The sequence below is a fragment of the Cavia porcellus genome, unplaced genomic scaffold (genome assembly GCF_034190915.1).
Source record: "Cavia porcellus strain 051 isolate PalLab524CR breed Dunkin Hartley unplaced genomic scaffold, mCavPor4.1 scaffold_15, whole genome shotgun sequence".
NCBI lineage: Eukaryota > Metazoa > Chordata > Mammalia > Rodentia > Caviidae > Cavia > Cavia porcellus.
The window spans coordinates 8827987-8855033 of NW_026947498.1; the positions used below are offsets into that span (position 1 = coordinate 8827987).

The 27047-nt window shown below is 56.4% G+C and overlaps 1 protein-coding gene across 5 annotated transcripts; it reads left to right on the plus strand.

Moving 5' to 3' along the window:
* The first annotated feature begins 283 nt into the window (after positions 1 to 283).
* LOC100731260 (FAM3 metabolism regulating signaling molecule B) lies at positions 284 to 25278 on the plus strand. Of its 5 annotated transcripts, none has more exons than XM_063224577.1 (9): positions 284 to 473; positions 1594 to 1735; positions 12638 to 12781; positions 17371 to 17494; positions 18814 to 18872; positions 20102 to 20152; positions 20730 to 20817; positions 21566 to 21698; positions 25148 to 25278. In XM_063224577.1, exons 2-9 carry the CDS (start codon positions 1681 to 1683, stop codon positions 25235 to 25237), a joined length of 744 nt encoding a protein of 247 aa, XP_063080647.1. In that variant the 5' UTR covers positions 284 to 473; positions 1594 to 1680; the 3' UTR covers positions 25238 to 25278. The 5 variants fall into 5 exon arrangements, with proteins under 5 accessions (XP_063080647.1, XP_013001519.1, XP_013001522.1 ...); XM_013146065.2 differs by lacking the exon at positions 284 to 473 and adding an exon at positions 601 to 760; XM_013146068.2 differs by lacking the exons at positions 284 to 473; positions 12638 to 12781 and adding an exon at positions 602 to 760.
* Positions 25279 to 27047: the final 1769 nt, after the last annotated feature.

Genomic DNA, 27047 nt, shown 5'->3' on the forward strand with positions numbered 1-27047 from the left:
CCCAGACTTCCTCTTGTGGCTTGAAGTGGCCCTGACTACCGCAGCTTAGAGCGCAATAAAACCCTAGGCGTGTTTGTACCGAAACTGTGCTCCCAGATGGCCAGCGCTGGCTGTCCTGCTGGGGTCCTGATGTCGGATGATCTCTGGGTCTGGGACCTTCTCCAGGACCCTGCCCTCAGACAGAAGCGTCCAGCTTCCCTTCAGCAAAGGAGGAGCAGGGAGCCCCGTGTGGCTGGCTGTGTCCACAGCAGGTGGACTCCGAGCTGCCCTAGATGGATCAAAGTGCCTAGGAGGGTTGGCCCAGGCACAGGACTCTGAGGTGGGGAAGGAGGTCAAAGACTCTGCCAAGCTTCCTTTCCCAGCTGTTCCCTGGTGGGAGACATTGGTTGGCAACGCAGGTGCTCCTGGCGTCAAGGCACCTGGCAGTCTTTTTCTCAGCTGGTCTTCTCAGGGCATCTTCAGCCCTGGAACAGGTAGGTCAGTCTGAGGGAAAAGGGCCTGCTTGGTGCATGACCTGAGCTACAGGACAAGCCCGGTGGCCCTGCCCAAACCTGCCTGGCTGCTTGCCCTGCAGCCTGGCTGGTCCCCACCTGGCAGTTCCCTGTAAGTGGCCCGCCCTTTGCCTGCAGACTGACTGGGGGAGAGTGAGGGCAGGTTCCCTCCCTTGTCTCCTCCATATGCCTCAGCTAGGCTGAGGTTCCTTCAGGTGCCTGCGGGGTGGTGGGGAGCAGTGCCTGGAAGACTCGCCTCAGGGCTGCAGGTGAGTGGGTCCCCCCCCCCAGTGGTGGGGGAGGGGTCTGGCCAGAACCTGCCAGGCAATTCAGATAGGGAAGTTCAGCAGGGCCACCTCCTGTTAGACTGGGCCTGAAAATGGGGGTTCAGGCCAGAAGGGGGCTGGGTGGTTCTTCCTGTTTGCCCCCTGCTCCTTCTGGGTACTTGGGGGAGTGGGTGTGATAGCTGGTTTGGAGCACAGGGTTGGGTTAGGGCGGGCCAGGGGCCTCCAGCAAGCCCCTTTCCCGGCAGATGTCCTGGGCCTCTGCCAGACAGGGCTGCTCCAGGTGGGGCTTGTCTGGGAACCTGGGACAAATGAAGAAGACAGTGCCTCATGCTTTTTTAGGGATGGGGAGTTTGGAAGGTAGCTGGGGACAGTGGTCAGAGCAGTCAGGAAGGTCCTGACCATCTGTTTCTCTGCTGACCTTCCCTTGCCTGTCTTTCCAAGTGACTGGAGGCAGCAAGGAGCAGAGGAAAGCCTGAGGGCCCGCCCCCACCCATGCACAGAGCCTGCCTTATCCTTTCCTGTCCCCTGTGTGGGAGTCACCTGGTGCCTGCCTTGGTCACACATGTCATTTGTGCTGGGATTGCCATGCCTGATGCAGCCCCAGGACTTTGGCACCAGGCTCTGTCCTGCACTAACACAGAGCAGTGATTTTTGCCTGGGCCTGGGTCACTCACACTCCAGGAGGCTTGGCTGGATGCATAAGAGCCGCCTCCTACCTCTCCCCCGCTGTGTAAAACCCTCCCCTCCTTATCTGTAGTGCATGCACTTATGGTCTCTACTGATGTCTGTCTGGTGCCTCTGTGCTCTGTCTCCAGACACCCTGAAGGCCTCGCTCTTGGTCCTTGCTTCCCTCTGTGCCTGGTACTTCGGGTACCTGGTGACAGAGCTCATTCCCGACTTGCATGTCCAGCGCCGTCCACATGGTGCGGAGCATCGGGAAGAAGCCTGTCCTCAAAGGTGAGAGTGGGATGTGACCCCAAATCTGCAGCCTGCCTGCCTCATGATCTCTGGAGGCCCCGAGTCAAAACTAGGCCAGTCCAGGTCCCCCATTCTGGAGACACATTGTTTTGTAAAGCAGGGGGACAGGAGCTGGGGTGCACAGCTGTAATTCTAGCGCTGGGGGACTGAGGCAGGAGCAGCAGCACAAGCTGAAGGCCAGCCTGGACTCCGTAGTGAGACCCTGTCTCAAAAGTAAAATCTAAAGGAATGAATATCTTGAAAGGCATCTGCGAAGCTGCTGTTACTCGGAAAGGACTTGGAAGAAATATCAGGCACCTCGAAGGAGTTTCCGATAAATACCCCAAAGGGCATCTCAGTCTGCCGCCAAAGACAGATGAAACTGCCTGTCGGTGGCCCCTCTGTCACCTGGTGGCCCCTGTGTCAGCTGGCATGTGAGCCCTGGCTTCTCTTGTACTGCCTCACAGGGCACAGGCATCCCTGTTGGCGGGGGGCAGCTCTCACATCCCTCAGAGCAGACAGTAGACACTGTTGCAGTGCCGGAGGGGGTTGGTGTCCAGGAGGTGATGCTCTCTGGCCTGTTTCCCAGGGCAGTGTCCCAGTCCCTGCAGTGGGCATGACAATGCCATGGCCAGGTCAGCTGGCCTGCATCACAGTTCCAGAGGCTAAGATCAAGATCCTGGCAGAGGGGTTCCGTCACAGTTCCCGTCTTGGACCCTCTCTAAGGGTCACGGTAGTCTTTATTCTCTGGTAGCAAAGTTATTTTATCACACCCATTCCCAGAAGGCCGTGTTACCGCAGTAGGAAACACCCGTCCCTGAAGCCCACTGATTTATTAATTTCTCAGGTGTTGACCCATGCCCTGCGCCGGCCCATGTGGTCCAGGTCTGACCTTCACATCCGAGGGGATCAGGCTGGAGCTCAGGGGTCAAGTAGGAAACGCAACAGAGAAACTGCATGAGCCAGATGCACTGTGGGAGACTGCTGGTTTGAATTTCACCTGAGTGGGGCACAAGTGTGATCGTAGAAGTAGACCAGAAGCCTTCAGGGCACCAGGGAAGCCGTCAGCTGAACCCCTGCTAAAAATTGGAAGTTGCTGCCTGTAGATTTTTAATGGAGCATAAAAAATTAAATCATGCAAAGTTGAACAGCTGTGAAATGCTTAGAAAACTCTTATGAAGCTGCTTGTTTTATGGAGGAAAAGGAGCATTATAGGAGCTACTGTGCCTGAAGCTGCTTGTTTTGTTTATGGGGTTTTTTTTGGAGCCAGGATCTCACTATGCACCTCTGGCCAGCTGGCCTTGAGCTCTCTGTGTAGCCCAGACTGGCCCTGAAGTTGTGGCCATCCTCCTGCGTCAGCCTCCTGAGAGGGGGCTGCTGTGTGTATTCTTTATTAAGGTCCTGGTGCCAGCACTGCCTGCACTCGTGCCTCCGGCCTAAGGAGGAGCCAGTGCCATGGGTCAGGGCGGGAGGCATGCTCCAGGGGGCTGACTGTCTTGTGCTGGGCCTGATTTTGGGGCAGGGCAGTGGTGTCCCATGATGCTACAATGCAGGCGTGGTGACCGGCATGGATCTTGGTGGCCCCTTCCTGGCTCGCTGGCTGTGTCTGGGCTCCTTCTGGCTCAGGGCCTGTGTTTGGAGGGGAACCGTTGTAGTGGGGGTGGGGAGTCCAGTTGGGGGTCAGCTTAGATGAGATCTGAGAGCAGGACCCGCCTCCCCAGGTCACCAAGTCCTGTCCATGGTCCTCACCCTCGACCCCAGCTCCTAGGAGGTCACAGGTCCAGACGGCTATTGTCCGAGACTCTAGAGCCAGGAGCCGGAGCCCAGCTTCCCTCCCCGAGCTGCTCCACTTGGGCCTTGGTCTCAGTGACGAAGCCCCTCATGCAGCACCTCTGTCCCCCACGCTGGCCTTCACCATGTTCGGAGGCCCCTATGAAGTCAGTGCCCCTGAGAGACAGAATGGACACGGGGCTGGACACTGCTCTTGGTCCCGTGGGTATGGAGGCCATTTGAACATGCAGACAACACTTAGCAGATTAAACAGGTGGAATACCCACCGTGGGATTTGGGCACACTTCATCTGTGGATATGTGACACATGCCCCTGGCTATGTTAGAGGCATCTGCATGTTTCAGTTGTAACACTCATGGTTTCTTCTCAGTGTGGTAGCCAGTTTCTCAGAATGGTGCTGGGATGGGACCTGGGGCCTCTGCACTGAGGTGCCACCTGCAAGCCCTCCTTTGTATTTCACAGTGAGACTGTTGTACTCCACTCAAAACACAAGGCCCCATGATGAAAAACAGGGCAAGACCCCCAGGATGACAAATGGGGCAAGACGTCTTTTTTTTTTTTTTTTTTTTTTAAGAGGAAAAAGAGAAAAACACAAAACAAACCAAAGCGGCGTAAGGGTACACGCAATACAGAACTACAAAACAAAACAAAACAAAACAAAACAAAACAAAACAAAACAAAAAACATAACAGTAAGAAATCACCTGCTAGTAGATTACACACTATCTTCTTGAAAATAGTTCCTCAAATCACAGTATCAAAGAACACAAGGTGGACATTCAAACAGGGAGACTGCAAACAGCTGTGTTCAATGTTCCAAAAACATTGATAAAGTCAGCTATTTAACACCCCCAAACACACTTGCTGTTATATCCGTTAGAGCTCTTTTTCTTTCTTTTTTTTTTCCCTCTCTTTTTTACAACAAAATTTACACATCTTGGATTTTATTACTCCTTAGTGCTTATTACTTTCTTTGGGGGGGAAGATGTCTTTTTTAAAAGAAGAGCTTTTATTTTAGCTAGCCCCGCGACACAGTGCAGATGGAATTTGCAAAGCTGTGCAACTGAGAATTTTGACTGATTTTTATAGTTCATTTATGATTAACTCATTGATCATTAAGTACATAGTGATGAGAAACATCACTATGTTCCCTTTTGCTTGAGGTAAGAGGCATTTCACAGTGGGTGGTTAGGCAATTCATAGCCCTCAGTCTGCCAATTCTGAGAATATTTGTCTCTCATAAAGGGATCAATGGTTGACACAGCATCATTTGCCTCTTAAAAGGGGAACAAACGTTAACATAGCACACAGGTCACTGAGGTGGGGGGGGGGATGACGAATTACAGAACAGGCCTTTCTGGCAGTGGTTTTTAATGAGAGTGGACAACCTAATGCCAGAGGAACACAGAAGAAGCCAGGACTCCTCCACCAGAGGGGGCCAAAGCCAAGACCAGGATGTGGGGGAGGGGGCGGCGGAAGGGCGTGGCCAGAGGCGGGGCAGAGCTGAGGCATGGGGCAGGACATGCTTGGAGGGGTGCAGGGACCCCAGAGCTGCAGAGGCAGAGGTGGTGAGAGTAGTGGCATGAGGGTGCTGGGAGGGGCGTCGGGGTGGCATGGGGGCCAGGGGTGGGGGCAGGTAGAGGGTGATTTGGAGAGGCACCAACCAACGGCACAAGGGGGAGGGCGCCAGAAGGGCCTCAGGTCAAGGTTAGGTTAGGGATGTACCTGCCATGGCCAGGCCAGTCTGGGACCCAGAGTCACACCCGGGACAGGGAAGGGTTCCTGGGTGCCGGTTATGGCATGAAGGGTGCGGGGCGCGCCTGAGGATCACGTGTTCTCGTCTTCCGCCTGGTTTCCTAGTGAGGCTCCTGACACAGCGCCGCAGCCCTACCCCTTTCTGCCCAGTTTACTTCAGAGCCAGCCACAGTGGCAGCGCTGAGTAAGGACCGTGCCCTTGGGGATGCTCGCTACACCACAGCCTTCTAGAACCTTCCCTATGTCTCTTCCTGCATAGCACAGGGCCCGCTGGGGTGAGGGCCCAGCCTCCCCTGTAGCCCTGCAAGTCAGGCTCAGAGACACCCATAGCTCAGCAGCACTGCCCAGCTGTCTTGAGGGTGAGGCAGGAGGGGCCCTGTGAGATGACAATCAGAGCAGCCACTCTGGCTCAGCTCTGGCAGCCTCGTGCTCTCCTCCCCCTAATCTCATGGGGTGCGGCCCACAGAAGTGGCTCTGGAGAGTGAAGGCAGCATTGGAGAAGGGGGACCTGGGCCTGGGCCGGTGTTGCTTTTCATGCGGGGCGTGTTCCAGTTGGGGTGAAGGCATGGGTTCCAGGGGATGGTGAGGCCAAGAGAAGGGAAAGAGTGGGGACCCACGAATACCACCTTTCGTTGCCCAGGGAGGACTTGGGACCTCAAGATTGGATTCTATTGCAGAGACTTGGGGTCATGTCCCAGGGCTGCAGAAGCATGGCCGGGATGTTACAGACCAGGGTCCAGTCCAGTGGCCGGGTGCTGTGAAGGCTCCTGTGTGTGTTGTGGCTGCCTGGTGACCATGCTGCCCCGGGCTCCTGGCAGGGGACCTCATCACGTACCAGGACTGCCAGCATGGCTGCTGGATGCCTTCTTCCCATAGACTGTTACCTCCGAAAGCCACCCACCTCAGTCCTGCTGGAATTCAGCCTGCTGATCCTGCCCCCATCTCTGACCCAGTGTGACAGGGCACCGCGAAGTCATCTGAGAAGCATTTGAGGCACAGGCCGCCGAGCTGTTCTGAAGCTGGGATGCTTCCCCCACCCGCTCTGGGGCAGATATCTGCAGCCCAGGCAGAGCAGGCCCTTGGTCTCTGCCAGTCACCCTACTCCACCCACAGCCTCCAGGTTGGTGAGGGTTTTCTGCAGTGACACGTGGGCACCATCAGAAGGCCTGTGGAGAGGCTGTCAGGGCCATCTTGGCACACAGCAAGGAGCATGTCTGGAAGCTTGGAACCAGGCCCTGGTGCAAGCCCAGCTGTATTCACCCCCCCCCCCCGGCCATGCGGCTCAGAAACCGGATTTTAGTGCTCCCTGGAGCTGAAATAAGGAAGCCATGAGGTAGCTGTCTGTCCTCCTGTTGGAAGGAGGAAAGGGTCAATCAGTACATGGGTTCGGGGGCTCTTGCCAGGCCCCTGGTATCCTAAACACCTGTTCCCTGTCATAGGTAGATAAAGAATCAGCAAGTGTCTCTGGATTGGTTGCGCCCAAATGCAAATGAGAATGATCAAGAACATATGATTGGCCCTGCTTAGAACACCAGCTATAAATGAAGAGAGGGATATGGAAAGTTTCTGATTGGTCTGGAATGGCACCTTTGTGACTGGGTCTGTGTACAGTTATAGTGGGCTGGGAGTGTCCCTCCCTCTGCAGCCCTGTCCTTGGTGGACTGGCTTCTACTGTCAGCACAGCCCAGGCAGCTTCTGTTGTTCGAGTTCTATCTCAGGGATTCTAGACTAACTGTGGGTCCTGCCAGCAGGGGTCCCAAGCACGGGCTTCTCCTCCGTCCACCTCAGTGCTGCATGGAATCTGCTGTGGGTTCTGGCTGAGGACACAGAGCTGGAAGATCTCACTGCCTCAGCCTCCCCCCTCTGCCCTGTGGTCTACAGTCTTTCTGTCTCCATTCTGGACTCTTGATGGCCCCCAGCCCCAGTGGTGTCTGCCTGTGGCACCACACAAGCCTGTCCTGATGGGCTTGGCATCCCTGAATGCACTCAAGCCCTTGTGTTGCATGGGACCTGTGCACCGCTGCACCGAGCCACCTGCCGCTGGCCCCTGGCCGAGCCTCCCTCGAACCTGACATTGGCCGGATGTGCCTGGCTGCCATCTGCCTTGTTCATGGTGTGTGCTTTGGTCCAGTCGGCACCCACTACACACTTAGCACACGGAATGGCTTGGGCAAAGATCTGTATCTTCTTGGAGCTGCTGTGTTCTGGTTTCTGGCTCTGAAAGCTCCTGTCAGCCCTCAGAGTCCAAAGGTCCCTGCATAGTCAGCCCTGCCAGCCAGCTGTCCAGGTATCTGCAGTGCTTTATGCAACCTTCTAGTTATGACTGGGCGAGGCTCTGAATGAAGTCACCTCCACTCAGCAGAGGCACTGGATACCTGACAGCTGTGAGGGAGGGAGGGCGAGTTGCTCTTTACCTGAGTCTGACACAAAGCGGCACAGGTTGGATGTTGTTTGCCTTAGTGTGTTCCGTGCGTCCCCCCTCCCATCTTCCAAGAAAGAGAACTCCCAGTTCATGCATTTAAAACTGAAAAGTGGAATCCAAAAGTATTAACTGTATTGTTTCACATTAGGTGTGGTAGTGCACGCCTGTGAACTCAGCACTGTGAGAGGCTGAGGCAGGAGGACCCCAGGTTGCAGTCCAGCCTGTGCCCCTTAGCAACGTAGCCAGATCCTATCTCAGAGCAATCACAGGACTGGGTCGTACAGGTCCTCTGGGGGACCTGGGTTCCCTGTCCCTCTCCTCAGACGCTCTGGGTGTTCGAGCTTCAGGTTTGGAGAGGGTCTGTCCTCCTGCAGATCTGTAGTGGAAAAGCTGCTCAGGTGACCTGGGCTATTTTTCCCCAAAGCATGACCTAACCACACACGGTCAGGTGAGTGATTGCCTAGAATCAGTTCCTAGGCCCCCCCAGAGACTGCCCAGAATGGTATAGACCTGGCCTGCTAGCAAAACAAACACAAATTATTTCTGGAGAAGTTGCTTCTTGTTTCCAACACAGTGCTCAGTACAAGCCATAGACCAACCAGGAAACCCTTGGGCTGGGGCCAGAAAAAGCTTCAGAGCCTTCGGTTGTCCTTGGAGCAGTAGGACCCAGGCTGGTGGCTCGCTGGGGATGATGAGGGAAATTTGAGCCAGCCGAGGGAGGACTTCCTGCAGGAACCAGAAAACTTCCCAAGGAGCAGGGGTTTCTGGCTTTGTTTTGTCTGTTGTTTTGAGAAAGGGTAACCCTGTTCAGGCTGGCCTTGAACTTGCAGTGATACTCCTGCCCCTGGCTGTTGAGTGCTGGGATTCCAGGTATGTACCATCGGGCCGGCTTCCCAAGCACGTTCCTAACAGAGCGACCTGATTGTAAGATAGAGAAGCTCCAGGGCACAGCACAGAGAAACAGGTGCAACAGAAGCAAAGAAAGAGCAGGAGATGTTGAGACAGTGTGTATCGGTCGGCTTTGCTGTCACGGGGGTGCAGCGCCAGCACCCATGACTTCTGGGGGAAAGGGTAATGTGCCTCACAGTTTCAGGGGACTTGGTCCATGGCTGCTGGCTCTAAGACAGAATCCTTAGGGTGGCAGAGTGGTGGGGCAGAGCTGCTCTGTTCCCTATGTGGTGCAGGGTGAACCACAGGGAACACCTCAAGAGAGGAGCCCCAGACACACCCACCAATTTCCCTTGCTCACCCCTGGGCATTTCTTAAAGCCATCAAATTGATACAGTGAGGTGAACCCCCGGCAAATAAAGCTGGCCACCTCCAAGGGACTGGAAAATAAAACGTGATGTCCAGGAACCCCTAGACATTGGAGGGCAGTGCAGTTAAGAAGCTGAATCTTAATTCTTTTTCAGAAGGTGACAGCCTTTTATGAGGCAAGGTGTTCTGAGGTGGCTGGGCAACGTTCGAAGCTTCTACTGTGACAGTAGTGGACACTGGGGATGTCCTGGGGTTCAAGCAGTGGGGCACTCTGGGAAGAATACCCTTGCGGCCACAGGGTCCTATTGGAATCCTTGGTCTCTGTCTGAGGGACTTCATGACACTCAAGATTTCATGTCACCATTCTGAGGCCATTCCAGTGTCTTCCCTGCTGTGTGGATCAGAAAAGGATTGCGAGTCCAGCTCCTGAAGCCCAGGGATCAGGCTGTTCTCAGGCTGTCAGCATGGTGGACAGTGGTGCCGCGTTCGGGCTCTGGTCAGTGTGTTCACACATGGCGATCACGTACCCTGTAACGCAGTGATCCACCTAGGGCCGTGCTGGGCCCACCCAAGTCCACGCCTTCTCCACGCAGGCTTTCCTCGTTTCAGGTGCACTTGTAGTTGCCTGCCTTCCTTGGGGACTGCTGTGCTGGGACGTGGGTCCCGTGGTCAGAAGAGCGTGTGGTTTGCTCTCTGTAGCTCGGTTGTCTCGGATTGAATCAGGCCCTGATCCCCATGTTTGCGTGCCAGGGACCTCACCTCCCGGGGCGTGGGGGAGCACAAACCTGAAAGGACTCGCTCAGCATGGAGGAGGAATGACTGTGCAGAGTACGCCAAGAACGTGTGCCGCTCAACAACAACAGAAATAACTCCATTCAAACACAGGCAATGGACTGGGCTGGGTGTCCCCTCAAGATGCTGTGAAAAAGGCAGACAAGATCAGAAAGAGGTGATTGGCATTTTTCATCACCAGTTATACAAATCAGCACCCTGAGGAGGGATCACCTCACCTCCACAGAGATGGCTATGTCTGATGCCCCAGGCACACAGCAATGCTGACAAGCGCGTGGGTAAGTGGCCCTGGGGGTGGCTGGCGGGTCCAGGAGGCAGCTAAGACCAAGGCTGCCTTGTGACCTGGGAGCCCCGCCTGCCAGTGTGTGTCCCACAGCACTGAAGTACGGTGTCCCAGAGATGTTTCTCCGTGGCAGGTTTATCCAGGAAGTGGAAGCAGCCTACGAGTCCGTGGTTGGACAGATGGATGGATGTGAGCATTCTGCCGGGCTTGCTCTCAACCTGAGGGTGCTCAGCTGTGGGAGCAAAACTGCTCCCTGAGGCAGAGACCCTAAGACTCCTAATGTGTCAGGCGGGCTGAGAAGCCAAGTTTGCAGAGGCAAGAGGCCCCGGGGTGGCTGTCAGGCAGGGTGGAAGGACTATAGTGAGTTAATGTGTAACAGGCGCTGTTCTCTCCTCTTACAAGATGGCACCATGCTGGAGGTCAATAAAGGGAATTTAGGGAGCAGGTTCACTGTGTGTTGTGCGTTTTAGTACCGAAACTGTTTAAAGATACAAACAAACTCAGAAGGCTGAAAGCCCCCTTCTGAGACTAGGTGAGCTAATGACACAGGTAAAATTCTTGGTGTAGAAAGTTGGGACTCAGTTTCCCAGTTTCCCAGTCTTAGCCACAGGCAGGCACGGCTGGAGAAAGGTTCACAGGATGCCAGAGGGCAGTTTAGTTGTAGGGACAAGACGGGCCACGCCTCGGCCGGGTGCGGTACATTTCTGAGACCCTAGCCGAGTCCTGCCTTCTGGCCTCTGAAGTTTAGGAGGACGTGAGTGGTGTGAACCAGAGGATGGCAGCTGTGTTACCTACAGGAGGCAGGACTCTCCACAGGACATCTCAGCAGGGATAGGGCTGTGGAAGGAGGGTTACAGCCACCATAAAATCAGTCCCCAGCAAGCCCAGGGTGCAGGGCTTCATGGGCAATCCTTGGGCTCCTGGGGAGAGAGGACCTGGCAGAGCCCATGGAGCGCCTGCTGGGCAGGATCTTGCTAGATTGGGGACCTCACTTGGCAGGAAGACAGGTTCCCCTGGAGCCCAGACTTCCTCTTGTAGCTTGAAATGGCCCTGACCACATCGGCTTAGAGCACAATAAAACCCTAGGAGTGTTTGCACTGAAACTGTGTCCCAGATGGCCAGCTCTGGCCGTCCTGCTGGGGTCTAGATGTCAGATGCCCTCTGGGTCTGGGACCTGCCCCAGGACCCTGCCCTCACCCCCGACAGAAGCGTCCAACTTCCCCTCAGCAGAGGAGGGCGGGGAGCCCCGTGTGGCTGGCTGTGTCCACAGCACATGGACTCCGAGCTGTCCTACATGGATCAAAGGGCCATGGAGCGGCGGCCAGGGAACGGGATTCTGAGGTGGGGAAGAGGTCAAAGGCTCCATCAAGCTTCCTTCCCCAGCCGTTCCCTCTTGGGGGACATTGGTTGGCAATGCAGGTACTCCTGGCATCATGGCGCCTCCGGGTCTTTTTCTCACCTGGGCTTCTCAGGGCATCTTCAGCCCTATACCAGGACAGCCTGATGGTAAAGGGCCTGTGTGGCGCATGACCTGAGCTCCAGGGTGAGCCCCGGATATGGCCCTGCCCAAACCTGCCCAGCCACTGGCTCTAGCCTGGCCTGTCCCCACCTGGCAGCTCCCTGTAAGCGGCCCGTCCCTTCCCTGCAGACTGACCTGGGGAGAATGAGGGCAGATTCTCTCCCTTGTTCCCTCCCTATGCCTCAGTGAGGCTGAGGTTCTGGCAGGTGCCTGGGGGTGGTGAGGAGAGGCACCTGAAAGATGAGCCTCAGGGCTGCAGGTGAGTGGGCCCTCCAAACCCCCAGTGGTGGGGGAGGGGTCTGGCCAGAACCTGCCAGGCAATTCAGATAGGGAATTCAGCAGGGCAACTTCCTGTTAGACTGGGCCTGGAAATGGGGGTTCAGGCCAGAATGGGGCTAGGAGGCTCTCCCTGTTTGTCCCCTGCTCCTTCTGGGTGCTTGGGGGAGTGGGTGTGACAGCTGCCTGGAGCACAGACTTGGGTTAGGTCGGGCCAGGGCCCCCCATCAGCCCCTTTCCCAGCAGATGTCCTGGGCATCTGCCAGACAGGACTGCTCCAGCTGGAGCATCTGTGGCAGAATAGGAGTTCGGGAAGCTGTGACAAGTGAAGAGGACAGTGCCTCATGCTTTTCCAGGGATGGGGAGTTTGGAGGGTAGCTGGGTACAGTGGTTAGACCAGTCAGGAAAGCCCTGAGTGTCTGTTTCTCGGCTGACCTTCCCTTGCCTGTCTTTCCAAGTGACTGGAGGCAGCAAGGAGCTGAGGACAGCCCGTGGGCCAGCCCCCACCCATGCAAGAGCCTGTCTTCTCCCTTCCTGTCCCCTGTGCTGGACTCGCCTGGTCATACACATTCTTTATGTCAGGAGTGCCGTGCCTGCTGCCCGAGACTTTGGCCCCCTGGCTCCGTCCTGCGCTAACATGGAGCAGTCACTTCTGCTTGGGTCACACTCCTGGAGGCTTGGCTGGATGTGTAGGAGCCCACCTCCTACCTCTCCACTGCTTTGCAAAACCCTTCCTTTCCTCATCTGTCGTGCGTGCACTTAGGGTCTCTGCTGACAGCTGTCTGGTGCCTCTGTCCTCTGTCTCCAGGCGCCCTGAAGGCCTTGCTCTTGGTCCTCGCCTCCCTCTGTGCCTGGTACTCTGGGTACCTGGTGACAGAGCTCATTCCTGACGTGCATCTGTCCAGCACCGTCCACATGGTGCGGAGCATCGGGGAGAAGCCTGTCCTCAAAGGTGAGCATGGGATGTGACCCCAAACCTGCAGCCTGCCCGCCCTAGGATCTCTGGAGGCCCCGGGTCAAAACCTAGGCAGGTCCAGGTCCCCCATTCTGGAGGCACATTAAGTTTTCTAAAGCAGGGAGACAGGAGCTGGGGTGCACAGCTGTAATCTTAACACTTAGAGGCTGAGGCAGGAGGATCAGCACAAGTTGAAGGCCAGCCTGGGCTCTGTACGGAGACCCCGTCTCAAAATAAAATCTAAGAGATTGAACATCTTGAAAGCCATGTGCAAAGCAGCTGTTACTTTGGAAAGGACTTGGAAGAAATGTCAGGCACCTCGAATGAGTTTGCGATAAATACCCTGAAGAGCATCTCAGTCTGCAGCCCCTCTGTCACCCGGTGGCCCCTGTGTCAGCTGGCATGTGAGCCCGGGCTTCTCTTGTGCTGCCTCTCAGGCACAGGCAGGCGTGCATAGGAGGCCGGAACCAGCTCTCTTGTCCTGCAGAGCAGACACCAGATGCCATCGGAGAGTGGGTGGAGGGCAGCGTCCAGGAGGCGATGCTCTCTGGCCTGCTTCCCAGGGCAGTGTCCGGGCCCTACAGTGGCTGTGACATCGCCATGGCCAGGGCAGCTGGTCAACCAGAGAAATGCCTGCCCCACAAACCCAGAAGCTGAGATCAAGGTTCTTGCAGAGGGCCCCCGTGACAGTCCTCCTCCTGGCCCCATGTGGTGCCTCTCTAAGGGTCACCGTGCTCTTTATTCTCTGGTAGCAAAGTTATTTTGTCACACCCATTCCCAGAAGGCCGTGTTGTCACTGTGGGAAAGACCCCTCATGCAAGCACACTGATTTATTAATTCCTCAAGTGTTGACCCGTGCATTGCGCCTACCCATGTGGCTGAGGTCCACCCTTCACCTCAGACGGGAACAGGCTGGAGCCCAGGGGTAAAGTAGGAAATTCTGCGGAGAAACTGGATGAGCCAGATGCACTGTGGGAGACTGCTGGTTTGAATTTCACCTGAGTGGAGCACAAGGGCGATGGTAAAATTAGACCAGAAGCCTTTGGAGCACCGGAAACCGGCAGCTGAACCACTGCTAATAGCTTGTTGGAAATTGCTGTCTGTAGATTTTTAATAGAGCATAAAAAATTAACTCATGTAAAATTGAACAGCTGTGAAATGCTTAGAAAATTTTTATGGAAGCTGCTCATTTTATGGAGGAAAAGGAGCATTATAGGAGCTACTGTGCCTGAAGCAGCTGATTTTGTTTTGGGGGCTTTTTTTTAGCCAGGATCTCACTATGCACCTCTGGCCGGCTGGCCTTGAGCTCTCTGTGTAGCCCAGACTGGCCCTGAAGTTGTGGCCATCCTCCTGCGTCAGCCTCCTGAGAGGGGGCTGCTGTGTGTATTCTTTATTAAGGTCCTGGTACCAGCACTGCCTGCACTCGTGCCTCCGGCCTAAGGAGGAGCCAGTGCCATGGGTCAGGGCGGGAGGCATGCTCCAGGGGGCTGACTGTCTTGTGCTGGGCCTGATTTTGGGGCAGGGCAGTGGTGTCCCATGATGCTACAATGCAGGCGTGGTGACCGGCATGGATCTTGGTGGCCCCTTCCTGGCTCGCTGGCTGTCTGGGCTCCTTCTGGCTCAGGGCCTGTGTTTGGAGGGGAACCGTTGTAGTGGGGGTGGGGAGTCCAGTTGGGGGTCAGCTTAGATGAGATCTGAGAGCAGGACCCGCCTCCCCAGGTCACCAAGTCCTGTCCATGGTCCTCACCCTCTACCCCAGCTCCTAGGAGGTCACAGGTCCAGGCTGCTATTGTCCGAGACCCTCGAGCCAGGAGCCGGAGCCTAGCTTTCCTCTCTAAGTCGCTCTACTTGGGCCTTGGTCTCAGTGATGAAGCCCCTCATGCAGCACCTCTGTCCCCCACGCTGGCCTTCACCATGTTCGGAGGCCCCTGTGAAGTCAGTGCCCCTGATAGACAGAATGGACCCAGCTTGGATACTACTCTTGGTCCCGTGGGTGTGGACTCAACCTCCCTCTCAATGGGAGGCCATTGGAATATGCAGACTGCCGTCGGCATGGAAATGGGGCCCTCCTTTCTGTGTGCGAGGCCCGGCCACAGATGGGCACCATCCTTCAGTGTGCTGGAGGCTTCGGCTCGGTCCCCAACCCTGGCACCACCTTCCTCACTCAGACCCAGGTCTCAGTCTCCAGATGGGAAGAGCCTTCGAGAACGTGGATTCCAGGACCCTAGGTCAGGACTTTAAACCTGTAGCCTGGATCTGGCCCTGGTGATTCCTGGGCGCTGAGGCAAGAGGGTCACAAGCTCCGACCCCAGCCTGGGCAACATGGTGACCTAGGCCTTGGCTCCAAATCTACTGTGAAAGGACCTGGGGTGTAGCTCAGTGTGAGGGCCCTGGTTCAGTTCCATACTACAACACAAAAAATCAGGGAAAATAGTAAGGAAGCCTTCAGGTCCAGGTTGAATGTAAGAATCACTGCCGCCTGAGAGCCCCTGCATGGAGAGGGCATTTGTCCTGGTGAGGGTTTGTGGGTCCTGACGCTCTTCATAAGCTTAATAACCCTACAGTGACCCTCATCTGCAACTGCCCACTGATAGCATGAAAGTGAATTTTAAATGTTAAACTGATTTCACTGCCCTTCCCACCCCTGCCCGCTGACAGAAGAGCTGTCCCTCTCTCCTGTTTGCAGTCTTCATTTCCTTTTTTTTTTTTGGTCTTTTTCCTTTTTATTGGTACCGGGGATCAAACTCACGACTGCCTGCTTGCAAGGCAGGGGCTTAGGCCGCTGAGCTAAATCCCTAGACCCTTCTTTCCTTCCTTAATAAGCTGCCTGTCTCCATGCTCAGATGAGAGGTGAGAAACGTTATTGAAATTTGTGTGATTTGGTTCGCTTCTGATTACATTTTCCACGTGGGACTCTCTTCTTGCAAATACCTAAATTTATCCTTACTCATAGCCAAGTAATACTCCATTGCTTTGGTACCACATTTTCTTTGCCATTCGTCTCTTGGTGCATGTCTGGGTCACTGCCAGGGCTTAGCTGTTATGAATTGTGCTGCTATAAACAAGAGTTTGTGTGCGTCACACACCTTTAGCTTTTGGGGAGACACCCAAAGGGGAGTAGCTGTGTCAAATGGAATGTCTTATTTTAGTTCTTGAGCAGTCTCCATCCTGATCAGCACTGCAGCTGTGCTGGTTCCCACGCACACCGCAGGGTAGCAGGGTCTTCCTGCCCTGCGGCCTCGCCCACACTTGTCATTTGATTTCTTTCTTTTCTTTTTTTAAAGACAATTTATTTGAAGGTGGGGGAAAGAGAAGGGAGCGCAGGAGGAGGGAGAGAGGAGACAGCTACTCTGGGCTTTGGGTGCTCATTTACATCCTGCAGCTTATGGGACTGGTTTACAGTTCTGGTCTTCACGGAGCCCTGCCTGTCAGCACCCAGGAGAACATTCCTTCTCCCCTCTTCTCCTCAGCTGCCTCTGGATTCCTGCTGCCCGGTCCCCTGCCCTCCGCTTCCAAGGGCTGCGCTGGACAGAGGTGGAGAGTGCGGGCGTCCTGTCCTGCACTGGTCCTGGAGGAGGCGACCTGGGCCGCTCACCTCTGCGGGGACAAAGGCCCTTCCCTCCTGGAGGCTCTGCTTGGGCTTTTTCTCTAAGACCCAAGGTTTCTGCTTGGGCTTTTTCTCCTTTAGATGCGGGCTCTCCTTACCGTGGCCGCTTCACTGTGCTGAGTGGGGCTCCCCTCATCCCACCCGGGGTGTCCTTCTTTAATGACGCGAGGACCCTGAGATTGGTCCCAGGATTTTCTCGGAATCTGTGGATAGAAGCAGTGTGCTTTGTCCTCCTTCTTACAGGGGCCGCTGCCCTTACTGACTTTCCCATGTGAGCTCAGTCCTCTGTGGGTGATGCCGAGCCAGTGAATCCTCCATGGTCTGGCCGCCTTCCGCTGGTTCACGCCTTGCTGGGAGCTTTGGCCTCTGTGCCCTCAGGGACCCAGGCCCTGCCTGCAGCGCCCTGTCCAGCTGTGGTGTCAGGATGACTCGGTCTCCTGTGGCAGCCTGTGCCTGTGCCTGCTTTTCACCCCATGGGGAAGGGTTGAGGAGCTCCAGCCTCGTCTTCTTGCCTGTTTGGAGGACAGGAGGCACCCTCCCGGCTTGCTGACCCCTGGTGCACACTCCTGCACCCTGGGCAGAAGGGCTGAGCTGGCCATGAGAGGAGAGGGTCACCTTGAGGGTGTGGTGACGGAGCACACATGGGTCTGTGTGTGTGTGTGTGTGTGTGTGTGTGCCTGTGGAATGCTATATGCTGTTTGTGCGTGTAAAGTGGTGAAAAGACAGAGGCTGCACACGTGTCTGCACACACACGGCTCCTGCCAGGCCGGGGCTCCGCACACCTCCCTTCCTGCAGCACAACCCCACCTCACCCCTGAGAACCGCAGGAAGGATGTGAGCTGTGCCTCTGCAGGGGACTGTGATCTGCTGAGCAGGGAACCAGTCCCTCAGAGTCCCCCTGCAGGGGACCCGTGGAGAGCTTCTGGCAGGTGCCTGATCAGTCACAGTGAGGATAACGCTGTGCCCTTGTCCCTTGCAGCCCCATCCCCGAGAAGGCAAAAGTGTGACCACTGGACCCAGTGTCCCCCCAACACCTACGCCTACCGGTTACTGAGCGGCGGGGGCAGAGACAAGCAGGCCAAGATCTGCTTTGAGGACAAGCTGTGAGTGCCAGGGTGGTGCCAGGGGGTGGGGTCCGGTCTGCCCTGACCGGGCTGGGCCCTAGGGTAGGTGGGGACACCCTGCATTATGCTTAGGCTGGGACACATATGGCTATGTGTGCGATGTCCCCCTGCCTTGGCTTCATTTGGCTCATGGGTGAACGGGGAGAAGCTGCCCAAGGGCTGAACACGAAGCCTGGCTGGCAGGGTTTCCCCCATTGTGCTTGGTGGCCCATCATGTGTCACATCTCTGTCACCTGCACTTCAGACAGAGCGAGCTGGAGACACCTGCTCCCGATGTGAGCAGTGTGGTCACCACGAGCTCCATCACTTTAGCCCATGCGGGTCCTGGCCTGGCCTGTCCTCAGAGCCCGCTCTTGCCCGCTGTGCTGCTTCCCAGAGACCTGGCTCGCTGGGTCCCGAGGCTTCAGACCTGGAGGAGACACTGGTCCTGTGCGGCCCTGAGACCGAGACCCAGGCCTGGGGCCACCAGGCCGCCCTGCTGTGCAGCACTTCAGTGGCAGCGGGGAAGAGGGACTTCTGCCCTTTGTGACTCCTTCAACCCTGGTTGAACACGGAGGAGCCTCCCTTACCTGCTGAGATTTTACCTCTTAACTCATTTCCCTCCTTCATGTGGTTCGGAAATTCGTGTCTGTATCAGAAAAGTGCACGTGGAGGAGTCTTCCCTACAAGCCCCGATTCACCACTGCACATCTTTGGTGCTAGTTTCTGATTTGCCACCTTAATGCTTCATGGCAAAACAAACTCTTTCACACCTGTGCATGTTTGTGTTTTGCTTATGTGTGTATGCATGTACACAGGAGCACCCGTGTGTGGGTGTGTACCTAGACACACGAACATGCTCTTCTCATGTGAAGGCTGGGAGCCCCACAGTTTGCATGGAGCTTTCCCGACTGAGCGGTGTCACAGAGCTGGCCCCGGAGGGTACAGACAGATTTCCCCATTTCTGTCCGGGTGTCTCGTGCTCTGCAGCAGGGATGGGCTCACACCATATCACCGCTGGGCACTTCTCAGGAATGCAGTGTTTATGTGTGGAGAGCGGGTGCTCAGGGGCAGGGTGAGCAGGGAGCCGGGCTGAAGGATGCGAGACCCCCAGCCCACCACACCCCCACCGCTGCCTTTCCCCTGTGCTGTAGCAGCAGTGCAGGCTTTGCTGGGGACGGGGTCTGCAGAAAGGGGCGGGCCTCCCTGGGGCTCCCAGCACTGCCTGCACTGCAGCAGTGGCCGGAGGAGGGCTGTGCCCTGTGCGGCTCGCAGCCCTGCAAGGAGGGCGGCTGGGCTGACTTCGGCTCCCGTTCCAGGCTCATGGCAGAGAAGCTGGGGAACATCGGGAGAGGCATCAACATCGCCGTGGTCAGCTGTGAGTCAGTGCGTCCTTCCCCAGAGTCCTCAGGGCCCCAGAGGGATTCTCACAGCAGCCCTGGGTTTTTAGGCCCCTGCGACCCCGTCCTGTCAGGGCTGTATTTTAGTGCACTTTACAGTTGTGCAGTTATTTCTACACTCTTAGTGGCTCCAGTGACAACAGAAAGTGACCGGAAAGCTGAGTGTAAAGGGCTGTGCAGTCAGACCCAGGCCGTGCAGAGGAGGCCCTGCAGGCCCAGCTGAGCAGCCGGGCTGGGCCAGGGCAGGGACGGGGCTGCTACCCACCTCCACCCATAGCTGGGTGACACTGTCTGCCTGTCTCCTCCCTGTGACCGAGGGCCTGTGGATCTCAAGCCTTGGATCCTGTGAGGGGCGGCAGATCCCTTGGGTCCCAGCAGAGGAGCCAGGGAGCTCAGGGACAGAGTTACCTACAGTGTCCCTGGGCAGGCTGGCAGCGAGGGCGAGTGTCGGCAGGGCTGGGCGCATGAGACCAAATGCTGCCAGGCCAGGAGCCCCGGGGACCCTGTTGTCAGGGCGGGAAGGACCAAGGGGGCGGAGGGAGGAGCTGTGTTGAGAATCACTCTGCCTAAAGACCCTGAATCACAGTGCCCTGTGCAGTGGCCCCCGGTGGATAGCAGTGCATCTCACACAGGGGAGGCTTGGAAGTGGCCTCTGCCTCCAGCAGCAGGTAAAGGGACAGCAGGAACGTGGTGTTTGTACACTGTGAAGTACTACTGTGCCATGAAAAATGACAAAGCTGAGTCTCCTGTAGGCCAGTGGATGCCCCTTGAGACCATCATGTCAAGTGAAATTTACCAGACTCAAGCTTAAATGTCACCTGGCCTGTCTCACAGGAGGACAAGGGCATAAATAAGTCAGAGAGCAAGACAGAAGCTAACAGGAGACAGGGAGATGGGTCCTTTGCAAAAGCGCAGGGACCCCAAGGGAGAGAGGAAGGGAGGGACCAGGAGGAGAAAGCACTGAGGTCCCTGCCCAGCTCCCCGGAATGCAGCCCTCGTGGCCCGCAAGCCGGCATGGATGGCAGAACAGTGGGAGAGACAGTTCAGAGCAGCTGCCCGGGCTGTCCCTGTCCTCTTCCCCCATGGCTGGACCAAGCTCTATCTGAGCTGTCTGTTGATGGACACAGGGCAGCAGCATGCCCTTGGGGCCCTGGGCCATGCCCCTGACCCTGGGAGCTCACTCTGAAACGTGGTCTGTCACTTGCAGATGTGACCGGGAAGGTGATAGCAGCCCGAACCTTCGATATGTACGCAGGCGGTAAGAGCGCGTGTCTGTCACAGTGCAGGTGACTGTGACCCCTGGGCAAACCCTGGAGGGTGATCAAGGCGCCAACTCAGGAGAGAGCAGGATTCCCCAGTCTGCACTGCAGGATGCACTGTAGCATCCGGGTTCAGGCCCAGCCCCGGCAGCTTAGTGATCTAAGAGCCAGGACCACAGCGATGACAGGAGCAGTAAAAAGGGTGGTGGACCTGGCTCATGCAGAGCCCTGGGTCCACTGTCCAGCGTTGGGGAGAAAGAGATGTCCCCCGGGGCCCGGCCTGGAGGACTCGGACAGTACCTTCTGGTCTGATTTTTCCCAGGCATCTCCTGAGGAGCTGCTGTCCAGCTCCAAGGAGCCTGTCCTCTGGCGTCCCTGTCACTCATCCCATAGTCCTGTAAGGCGTCCATGCAGTGCACCCTGCCCAGTCCCAGCATTGGTGGGAAGTGTGAGGGCCATGGTTGCTGGTCATGCCCAGCCCTGGTGGTCAGGGATTGGTGCACATGAGGAGGCTGAGGCAGCAGGGCAGGGCCCTGTGGCTGGGGAGGACCCTGACTGCCTCTCTGTGGCCCCCAGATAACTCAGCACCCATGACCCAGTTCATTCAGAGCGCACCTGCAAAGTCCCTGCTGCTCATGGTGACCCAAGACGACGGAAGCACCAGGTGAGAGGGGACAGAACGGCCACAAGAGTTCCCCAGCCTCATCCTGGGCCGGAGTGAGGGGGACAGGAAGACTGTGGGCCCCAGGCTTCTTGAAGGCAGAGGAATGGCAGGCAGTGACCAAGTGGGGTGGGCAACTCACATCTGATCGCTAACCAGAGTGTGGAGAGCTAGGGGAAGCAGCCACACTGGGAGGACACAGCTCAGCCTCTCCAGGCAGGAGACCCAGTCCCAGGAAGACACATTTCTGTCTGTGTAGAGCAGAAAGGACAGGCTGGCCTGTTTCCCAAACATATCTGACCTCAGAGTGCTTGAACATTTTCCTTCCCTCACGGCGCACTTTGCTGCAGTGGGTTGGAGGCCCTTCCGACCTTCACTGGGACAAAGGCCAAGCACGAGGGCCTTGAGAATCAAAGGCAAAGCTTCTGGGTCCCAGCCTGAAACCAGCTGGATGGGGTGTGAGGCCTGTCATCCCAGCACAGTCTGGAGGCTGAGGCAGGAGGGCTACAGGTTTGAGGCCAGCCCTTGTCTCAGAGTAAAAAAGAGGGCAGGGATACAACTCACTTCAAAGGCCCTGTTCTCAATCCCCAGTGTTGCAAAAGGGGGCTCTGAGTAGGACTCACTGTTAGTCAGCAGGTACAGCTCCCCCAGCTCTCCTGCCTCTTCAGCTACCATTGGCACCCATCTAGGGATAGCAGTGGACACAGCAGGGCCGGGGCCATCCTTACACCACCCCCCCTTTCACCCGCAGACTCAAGGCTGAGGCCAGGAAAGCCATCGAGGCGCTGGGAAGCAAAGAGATCCAGAACATGAGGTTCAGGTCCAGCTGGGTGTTCCTGGCGGCCAGGGGCTTTGAGCTGCCCGCGGGGCTTCCGAGGGAGAAGGTGAGTCAGGGTCCCTCCCTGCCTGACAGTGGGGCCCAGCCACTCCCTGGTACAGAAGGTCAGGCTCTCGCTGCCCCTGCTCTGGGGATGGGGACAGTTCCCAGGTTGGCAGAGGTGAGGACCTCAAGGGTACAGGCACCGAATAAGCGCTTGGTCATCGTGGGGCTCTTCAATTGCTTGTTTTTCTGTTTTGAGACAGAGTCTCACATGAACTCACTAAGATGCCTGGAACCCACTGTGTAGCCCGTGCTGGTCTCAAACTCACAGGGACCCTCCTGCCTCACATCCTGAGTGCTGGCATTACAGACCCCAAGCTCCTGGCGCTGTTGTAGTGACCTGCCCTGTGGTTGATTGCACCCCTCCCCATTGTCAAAGTAAAGGCACAAAAGTACAGCGTCCTACTCTGTGAACTCCCAAGTGGCCGTGAGGTCCAGCAGAGTTTGGTAGAGGCGGGCAGTGGACACCTCTGGGGCCTTCACTGCAGCCTCTCAAGCCGGCAGAAGACAGCAGGTTCAGGAGCAGGCAGTAGATTTCGGGCTGTGCAGTGAGTGCCCAGTTCCATGGGGGACACCCGATCACTTCGGGCTGGACTTGGATGCTGGGCCCTGGGTCTGGTCACAGGGCCAGCAGGAATGGATGGAGCAGCCTGACCTGGTGAGGTGGAGGATGGGGACTAGGGGAGGTGAGACCTGTGGCCTTCGAGAGGCACTGGGGTCAGACTGTGGCTGTCCTCACACAAAGTCCACTGTGGTGCAGGATGGGTCAGGTGGTTTCCCAGGGCCCTGCCTGGGCTGCTCCTCACCTACTGTAGCCTCTGGCTGTGCTGTAGGGACCAGATGGGAGTGCCCTGGCCTCTGATGCCCGGAGCCGTACAGGTCAAAGGGAGCCCAGCATGAAAGGCCGTGGTCAGGTTTGCCGGGCATGCACCTGTCCTGTGGAGCATTCCTCAGGCCCAGTTGCTGTGCCATGGGCAGCACCCCACAGGCCAGCTGGGAAGCCCCAGGTCCCCAGCCTCCTAGGACATGTAGCACAGCCTGAGGTGGTCAGGATGCCCTGGCTCTGTGCTCTGGGGCCGGCAGTGTGACCTCTCGGGACCTGGGACCCTTGCCTGTAGGAAAGGGGAGGTCAGTGCCAGAGTGTTCTGTGAAACACCAGGGTTAGCCCGGCACGGTGGCACACACCTGCACCCCAGACCTCAGGAGGCTGAGGCGGGCTTATCACTGTGAGTTCACGGCCAGCCTTGACTTGCAACAGGGCAGTGAGACCGTTCAGTGAGACAGGGACAGACTCTTCAGGAAATGGTGCCGGGAAAGACGGAGTCTGTGTGTAAACCAAACAGATACAAAGGTTAACGCAGCATGGACTGCATACCTGGGCCTCACCGCGGGGACATTCAGATCCCGGGAAAGCAGACCAGATCTGTGTGACCTGGGACCAGCCAGCACTTTCCTAGAGATGGAACCAGTAACGACACAGGGGAAGTAGACAGACTGGTCCTTGTCAAAATTAAAGGCTTTTCTGCCCCAAAGAACACTGCGGAGTAAACAGCGCATAGAGAGTGAATACCTGGAAATAACAGACCTGGGTTCAGAATACAAACCGAACTCTTCCTTGCTTCCTTCTTTCTTCCTCTCCCCTCTCCCCCTCCCTTCTCCCCTCTCCCTTCTCCCCTCTTTTTTCGAGGCAGGGCTTCACTGTGCAGTGCAGGCTGGCCTTGAACTCCTGGAGACCCTCCTGCCTCAGCCTCCTCAGTGCTGGGTTATGAATGTGCTGTGTACAGAACTCTCACAGCCTGACAGTAAGAAGCACATAGTTCACAGTGGCCACAGCGCTGACTGGGCTGGAGTAAATGTTTCCTCAGAGCCTCTGCATTGGGCAGAACTGCCTGGACGGTTGTGATGCTTAGTGTTGGGAAGAAGGCTAATGGGAGTGGGCAGGAGAGGCTGCCCCACCCTGCCCTGGGGCAGCTGTGGTGCCAAGAAGCTGTCTGCCTTGGCTGTGGATGAGACGCGCGATGGTGGCACTCGGGGCCATTCCTCGCAGTTAGGGCAATGAACTTGGGCGCCGGTGGGCACCCTCGGGCCCCCACCGAGACAGTGGGGCACCTTCACCCTGGCCCTGGGCTCAGAAGCAGCATCAGAGTCTACCAGACACAGCCACGGTGCCAAAGCGCGGGTGAGCCGAGCCTTGGGGTCTTCCTCCGCCCTCGCCACCCTGGGATGAGCCTCCAGACCTCATGGCTGGTGACAAAAGCCAAGCACACAGGTTAACGCAGGGGAGACTCCTGTGTGATCTCCAGGGTATGCGGCCCTCAGGGACAGGGGCAGGATGGCTGCTCATGGGTCTGCGGGTCCTCGTCAGGTGAGGAAATGCCTGGGGACTGACCAGAGGGGCAGCGGCGCGTCCTGCTGCTCTGCGTAACCACGTGGCACTGGCACTGGATCTGGAGCTGTGCACTGCGGTACACGCCCAGCCCTTTTGGAGTTTTTGAGACAGAATCTCGCTAAATTGCCCCTGCTGGACTTGAACTTCTGATCCTCCTGCCTCAGCCTCCCAGAGTGCTGGGGTTATGGGTGTGCACCACCACACTGGGCCTTAAGGGTGCAATCGTATCTCAGTAGAACTGAACCCCAAAGCAGATGCACCATTTCACTGAAACGCTAGGCGAAGGCGCTTAGTACCCAGAGGAGTTGGTTCTCTACACGGGGTTCACCTTGCGTGTGAAAGCACATACATTACACAGCAGACTCTAATGTCCTCTGAAAACATGAGCTATGGAGGGGAATGCAAAGAGAACAAAGATGAGTTTACCTGCATATCCCAGCTTCCATGAGGAGGTCACTGCAAATCTGGATTAGTAAAAACTAAAATCTTTTTAAAGATTCAAGGAGAAGAAAGATCCATCCTGCTCTCAGATCTGAAAACCAAAACCCACAGCTGTGTTTTCCACCGTGGATAGGGGCAGCCAAATTTGCATATGCATTTTAATTTATTAAAATTAAAGAGAATTTTATCTGCTGATCCTCCCTCCACGTTTCCTAGCTTAGTGTGGCTGGCAGCAGGAACATCACCATTGTCACAGAAAGTCTGAGGCCTCATTCTGATGTCATTGAGAATCATGATACAGGAGCCAGGTGTGGTGCACACCCATAATCCCAGCCCTTGGGAGGCTGAGGCAGGAGGATCACTGTGAGTTCGAGGCCAGTTTGGGCTACACAGTGAGTTCACGTCCAGTCTGAACTGCATAGAGAGACTTTGTCTCAAAATGCCAAAAACCCCCCCCCAAAACCCAGAATCACATGGGGGGACTCAGCTGCCCCCCTAGTCCAGTGGAGCCCACTCCAGGAGGTGGCTTTGTCCTGTCCCTTTGCTCAGGGATCACCCAGGCTAAGCCTCTGTCCATCTGCTGGCTTAGTGAGTAATGGGACTCTTCTTCTTCCCTCACACAGATCAACCACTCTGACGGTGCCAAGAACAGGTACCATGGCTGGCCGGCGGAGATCCAGATTGAGGGCTGTGTGCCCAGGGAGCCCAGCTAGTGCTGCACACACTCAATAAACGTGTTGGTATGGCCCGAGAAGCTGCTAGGTCCCAGGGTCCCTTTGTAACGAGTATTTGGAGCTTGGTGTCAGCCAAGACAGTGCTGGCTATGTGAAGTCACAGCACACGACCAACCCACCATGTGGCACTCACTGAGGCTGCCCCAGGCTGGCCCAGACAGCCCTGCGAGTACCCTGCCCGATGTCAGGGTCATCTTACCCTGCTCCCTCTCTGGGGGCTCCAGCAGCTGCAGAGCAGAGTCCTGGGTGGGCTCCTGCCTGCTTTTGGGCACCCCTGTGGGCCGACTCATTCCTGGGGTCCCCCTGGGAGCACCTACTCTCTGATCTCCTGATGGCTGACCATGTGCAGAGCTGGCTGGGCCCGCAGGGCTTCTGCAGCCCTGACACTCTGAGATGCATCCTGCCAGTGGCCAGCACAGGGGCTAAAGACCCAACCTCACGGGGTGGACGGTGCCACCTGGAGTTGGCCGAATCTCCTTTCCTAGTGTACCTCAGAGAAGGGAAGTCTTTAGTATTGGTGCCACTGCCCCTTTGTCTGTCGTCAGCAGCTTGTCCCCTATGTAAGAGAGCAGGGGTAGATGCCAGGTTCTGGGTGATTTTGTGGACCAGACTCCCGTAGCATCCTAGGGGCACATGGTACCCCAACTCCCAGAGCTGTAAGGTAGCAAACTCCTGGAACTGCTGACATGACCCTCTTGTGAGGGGACACAGCTGGGCCTCTTAGGTGGAAGTGAGGTCCAAGGGTCTGGCTTTGGGGTTCTTGTGGGGTTCCCATCCCCAACAGCCCTATTGCCAGTCTGTGCTGGCCCTGCAGGTCTCACTGCTTGGGAGGGAGGGGCCACCTAGGTGCTGGCTCATGCTCACTTAGTGTTTATGGAGCTTGGAAGTCCTACCAAACCTAAGGGACCCAGTAAGAGATCTCCGTGGTGGGGTGGCATTCAGGGAACAGAAGAAGCCCTTAGGGGCAGAAGCAGGGGACTGTTGGTTCCCTTTGTAGTGTGGCAAGGTTCTGCAGACCCAGGTGAGATCCTGATCAAACCACAGAAGCAGCAGCCCTGTGTGGATTGGGGAATTTGTACCCGGGAGAAACCTGCACGGCCCCGGCCACCTCCAGCCTTAGTCAAGTTAGGAACCCCCGGTAGTGTGCGGCACAGGGCATGTTTCATTTCCCCACTTCACTTAGAGATACTTCGGACGTGTGGGTCATGGTGACGCTGCCCAGGTTACTCTTAGGGGACCTGCAAGCTGATTTTTCTAAAAACACTGATGCCGCTTGGGCCTGCAGGCATCTGGGGGTAACTAAAATGGGCTAGGGGTGTGCCATCTCAGCCATGTGATATGGCTGTCCCTTTGACACCGGATCCCTGTGCTCAGGTTCAGCCAAGCCCAGCATATATATGAGTCAGTCATTGAAAACCACACTTCCAGCATGTGACATGGGCCAAACTGGCTCCTTCATCTCTGCCTACATCTGTCCATCCACATATCCTCTATCTATTCACCTACTCCCTGTGCAGTCATCAATCCATCTCTTTCCCATTCTCTGTCCATCCATCTCCCCTCCCCTACCACCCCCATCCATCCATTCATCTCTACCCATCCTCCATCCACCCATCCACTTCCCTACCCATCATCTCCTTAGCCACCCACCCCCATCAACGCTGGCATTCATCTCTCCCTCCATCCTTCATCCTTCTGCCTTTCCTGCATCCATCCATCCATCCATCCATCTGTCCTTCTGATAGTCACCAAAAAGTCAAATGAGGAAAGGTGCAAGGGATCTGTTCAC

Bases quoted from the DNA above. Each gene is read 5' to 3' on its own strand.
- LOC100731260 (XM_063224577.1), top strand. From the start codon at position 1,681: ATGTCCAGCGCCGTCCACATGGTGCGGAGCATCGGGAAGAAGCCTGTC. The intron at 18,873-20,101 runs GTGAGTCAGTGC...TGTCACTTGCAG, and splicing joins CAACATCGCCGTGGTCAGCT to ATGTGACCGGGAAGGTGATA. The intron at 21,699-25,147 runs GTGAGTCAGGGT...TCCCTCACACAG, and splicing joins CGGGGCTTCCGAGGGAGAAG to ATCAACCACTCTGACGGTGC.